The sequence below is a fragment of the Dinoponera quadriceps genome, unplaced genomic scaffold, assembly GCF_001313825.1.
Source record: "Dinoponera quadriceps isolate SergipeBrazil2010 unplaced genomic scaffold, ASM131382v1 scaffold1290, whole genome shotgun sequence".
Taxonomy (NCBI): Eukaryota; Metazoa; Arthropoda; class Insecta; order Hymenoptera; family Formicidae; genus Dinoponera; species Dinoponera quadriceps.
Window position 1 is genome coordinate 149561 of NW_014555424.1, and position 4738 is coordinate 154298.

The 4738-nt window shown below is 33.9% G+C and overlaps 1 protein-coding gene across 1 annotated transcript; it reads right to left on the reverse strand.

The window, feature by feature from the left end:
* Nucleotides 1-48: 48 nt before the first annotated feature.
* LOC106744096 (sulfotransferase family cytosolic 1B member 1-like) lies at nucleotides 49-4417 on the reverse strand. The gene is made up of 6 exons (XM_014618526.1): nucleotides 4088-4417; nucleotides 3054-3153; nucleotides 2228-2423; nucleotides 1978-2104; nucleotides 890-984; nucleotides 49-806 (listed from the first exon to the last, which is right to left on the reverse strand). Exons 1-6 carry the CDS (start codon nucleotides 4293-4295, stop codon nucleotides 507-509), a joined length of 1026 nt encoding a protein of 341 aa, XP_014474012.1. The 5' UTR covers nucleotides 4296-4417; the 3' UTR covers nucleotides 49-506.
* Between the last annotated feature and the right edge of the window lie 321 nt (nucleotides 4418-4738).

Consider the following 4738-nt stretch of genomic DNA (forward strand, 5'->3'; position numbering starts at 1 on the left):
ATATATATATATATATATATATATATATATATATATATGGACGTATGATCTAACAGTATCACCTGCCAAACGTTTATTATCCCTATTAATATTAGGTTGTTTCAAAAGCTTCTTTCCATAAACACTAAATAAGTATTCAAGTATGAGCAAAGTATTTTTAAAATAGAAATATACCGCCAAATGAAATGTGCATTTCATGAAAAAAAAACATCTCTGGATTAACTTGATATGTTCTATTAACTATGACTTATGTTTTCTTTTATAGATTATTATCGCACAAACATCATTTTCCAGATGAAAGAGAGAGAGAGAGAGAGAGAGAGAGAGAGAGAGAGAGAGAGAGAGAGAGAGAGAGAGATATATATATATATATTTCGTGTTTCTTTCCTTCGATGTATCAAAGATGAATACACCGATTGATCTTCCTTCACGATAGAAATCTTTCATCGAGATCTTCCCGATACTATTTTTCTCGACCTACGGGAACTGCTTGATCGTTCCTCGACTCAATTGTTATTGTCGAAGTACGGGAAACGCAAATCAGTATTCTTAAGATTTTCCTCGATCCACTTGTCCGCTCTAGCAGTGAGCTCCGGCGTAAAGATGTCCTTCCATCCACCACTGACACCTTTCCTAATGAAGATCCCTTCTGCTATGAATTTGCAGTTCTTCAACTCGCTACTGTTGACCATCGGATTGTTCCGGAAATTGTTGATATTCAGGTAATCCGCCAGCTCATTTAATTGCTCGTCGGTATATGTTTTGCCCAGAAACTTTGCAATCCTTCTAATTATTTTCAGGAAATCCTGAAAAAATTACACCAACGATTATTTTAGAAGACGTACGTCTAATAGTGTAAAGAAATGAAGATAGCATCGATGTCGCTTACATGTTGCATGTCTTCGTAAAACAAAAATAGAAGGTTCGGGTGATTCTTCAGAGCCCAGGCTTCCTTCAAATGTGTCCAATACGGGCCCCAATAAGCTGAAAAAGTGCGTCGAACATATTAAGAATCTCAATGGTTTTATTGAGAAAAATTCTTTAATTAGAAGAAAGCGAATCTGACCCGTACATCAAACTATTAAAAATACGAGTAAGCAGCACATCGCATGAGAATTGAAATAATATACACTCGCGACCCTTTCACTTGTCAGTCACGTTTAGTGTAATTTGATCCCACAGACCAAATTGGTATGTACGAGTACAAGACAATTTTAGATCCATTTTTTTATAGCTTTGACTACCTTGGTAAGATATCATTAACGGAGAAATAATTACAAGAGCGCAAATATATCTGCCGTGGAATATAACTAACTGCATCGCACGAAAGTCTGAAACCGGTTTAGTGACATTCGTAGTCTGTGCTTGAATGACTAATATAAAACTGATTTATCAATTCTCAATATTATAACTCAATATTATAACTAACAATGTGTGATTAAAAAAATAAGTGTTATATGTATAATTATATATATATCTGTTATACACATTTAACATTAGTAAATAATATTGCTCAATGGTTTTACTTTGGTGACATAAAGACTACGGTTGTTACTAAATCAATTTAAACTGTTGTGTGTATATATATAGTCTTAGTACACATAGTTACAATTGCAAGAAATAGATTTTAGGTAATGTCTGCTGTAAATTTTGTCGGTAGCATGTTAGCAAAAATATAACAGAATTTTTTGAGTTTGATGGCAAATTAACGGCAGAAATCAAGCAGAATCTGTCCTTTCCTCATCATTTAAATGCATTCAAATGAGACATATTATAGATCCTGCTCGTTAAGTACAGTATCTGCTGTCAAGTTATATCAGCAGATCGACGGAACAGGAGCTTAATAAAGACACAGATGACTATGTACCTGCCACGGTATTTTGATTGAATCTGCTGACATGCTGCTAACATTTTATTTACTGGATAGATATTATGAAAATAAGTATGTTTACTCATATAATCCACGCTTTTACTCACTAAGATCATTTTCAAAGTAATCCCAAAAGGTAGCGAAATCACCGAGAAATCCTTGCGTTTTCATTCCCACGCTCATGTAATACCACGAGACTGCAACGTCCTTCGGATTACGCGCTACGTAGATGACCTTCAAAAACGTTACCAGGTCAACACGATTTCGAAATAAAAAAAAAGAAAAGAGTTGGCAACCGAGAAGTCACGACAATTAAGCGATCGTCATCAAATTCTTCTTTTTTTTTTATATATATACCTTGCAACCGATATCCAGAATTTCTGGCAACAAGCTGAGTGGAAAGTGAGTTTTGATAAATCTGGGCGACGGTATCGACGCGAGAACTTCATAGCCGGGCTTGGCTATCTTCCGGCAGATCTGCTCATTCACTTCATTACCTTTATTGATCTCCAGAAATTCCTGTGTCACCTCAGGATGATTGAATATGCTGAATCTGGAATGCATAAGTGGCCTAACATTAGTTAAATAATTAGAACACAAGAACGAGGAACGTCGCACGTATCAGAACGATTACGATTGTATAAACCGGGTGTGAACTTATATATATAAAATTAAATGTATTTAATTATGCATGGAATTATATACGAGGTTCACAGTGCGAATATTAAATTTAAGCAAATACTCACAATAGTTAATTTTAATACGCAAATGTCTATGCGCGATTAGATTCAGTACATTTTTAAACGTTACTTTTCGTAATGTTTTAGATATTCAATTCGCGTAGCTATAATAATGTGGAAACTTGTCAAAGAAAAATTAACGACGTGGCATTCGTGTGTTATTGCATATGTGCGGCAAATTATACCATTATGAAAATATGAATTACAAATTGCGATAGTCGCCTCAGCGAATGATATCGCAACATGATATTGCACAATTTACACGATTTATTATGTCGAGAAATATAAGTTATATATAAGGCGATAAAACCGTACGGCAATGCATCATGGTCAAACAGAGAGAAATGTATGATGAAATTTTATGATATCTTAAGATAAATACATGAACATGCCATTCCATGTAAATATAATTAATAACAAAGTTATTAACTAACAGTACTAACTCAAAAAAGGGAAATCTCTGAGCAAGAAATTGCGTCTTCGCTGTCTCAAAATCCAAATTGTTCGATAGCAGCCAGACTAGTTCTTGCGTCCATGTAGTGCCTTAGAAGAATTAAAAGATTAATTAAAAGTTTGGAAATCATCATTGTTAGTTAAAAGATGCCTAAAAATCCAAATAATCAAGAAGTTAGTCACAAAGCATCCGAAAAATTAAAATACCAATCGACGAGCAGTTAAAGAACGTTTAAAGAAGTTACGAGTAGTGTAAGTACGAATAAGTACGAGTAGATAGTATTTGAGATAATAGCGAAATAAAAAATATTGTTGACATTATTGTTAATATTATTGAAAGAAATAAAATTGACAACTCGATAAGAGGAAAAAATGACAATAAGGACTTCGATTAACTTTATAGTTGGTTAATTTATTTAGGTGTAGAGAACATCTAAATATTTCGGGGACTTGAATATGGGGACTTTAAAAATAATCGAAAAAGTGATCGTAAAAAAATATTTCCTTCTATGCTGTGTTTTTCCTTCGAAACCATTCAAATTATGCTCTAAACACATTTCTCATTTCATTAAGAACAAAGGAGATATTTAAGGGTCTTCTTTATGCTGGGACTCTCCGTTTTTTTAATTAGAATTCTGAATATTTTATAAGCTTATAATTATGTGTTTTCCGTGTTTTAAGTCTATTTGAAAGTCAGTATTATGCATTTCTCGCTACATAAGGAACATTTTTCCTTTTTATAATCGTTAATAAATTCCCAATGAATATCAACTAACAGTACCATAACATCAATGTTATAATCTCTCAATCAACCATGTAAATGCAATATAACGCGTATGTAACGCATATAAGTTACGTTGTTGAGTGGGAAGTTATAACATTGATATATATTACTGTTGGTTGGTGTTTACTAGACTTCAGTTTGATGAGGAAGACAAACAGATGTTGATAGAATATACATGGTGAGGAAAAAATTAAAGTGAACCTTCATTATTATGATTATGAATAATATTAATGCACCCACCTGATCTTGGAAAAGTCACTACCCAGGTATCATCTGGCCTGGCTTTAAAATTATAATATCCAGCACCGTGTTCCGTATATCTGTACGGAAAGAACCATTTCTGCGGACCTACTTGTACCCAACCGGTTCTCTCGCCGTTGAACAATTTCAGCATCTCCTTTGTCTTCTCCTTGGATAGAAATTCGTACTTTGGGGGTTGCCGCTCCATGTTGGCTTTGTCGACTTCAATCCTCGTTTGAATATTGAATAAGCTGGTATAACGACTTGACGTTGCACGATCAGAGATTGAAAGATTGACTACGATAATATCTCTACCGTATCCTTCGACGAAGTGAAGTGGTAGCCAGCAACACCGAGACTTATATTCCCCCCGGTCAAAGACCTTACAAATCTTGCGTCCTTCACTTTCTTTCCTCGTGCTTTATCATATTGACCAGTTATCATGTAAAACAACATTGCATCAGATTTTTTGGTCCACTTTAATTTTTTGCTTACTGAGTAGTAGATAAATACTTAATAAACACTAAGAATAATATAACATCAATATTATAATTTCTTACTCAATAATCCAGCAAACATGATGACGTCAATTTTTCGTGAAATTTTCGTCATTAACGACTAACACATAATGTCAATGAAACGTAAAAATAA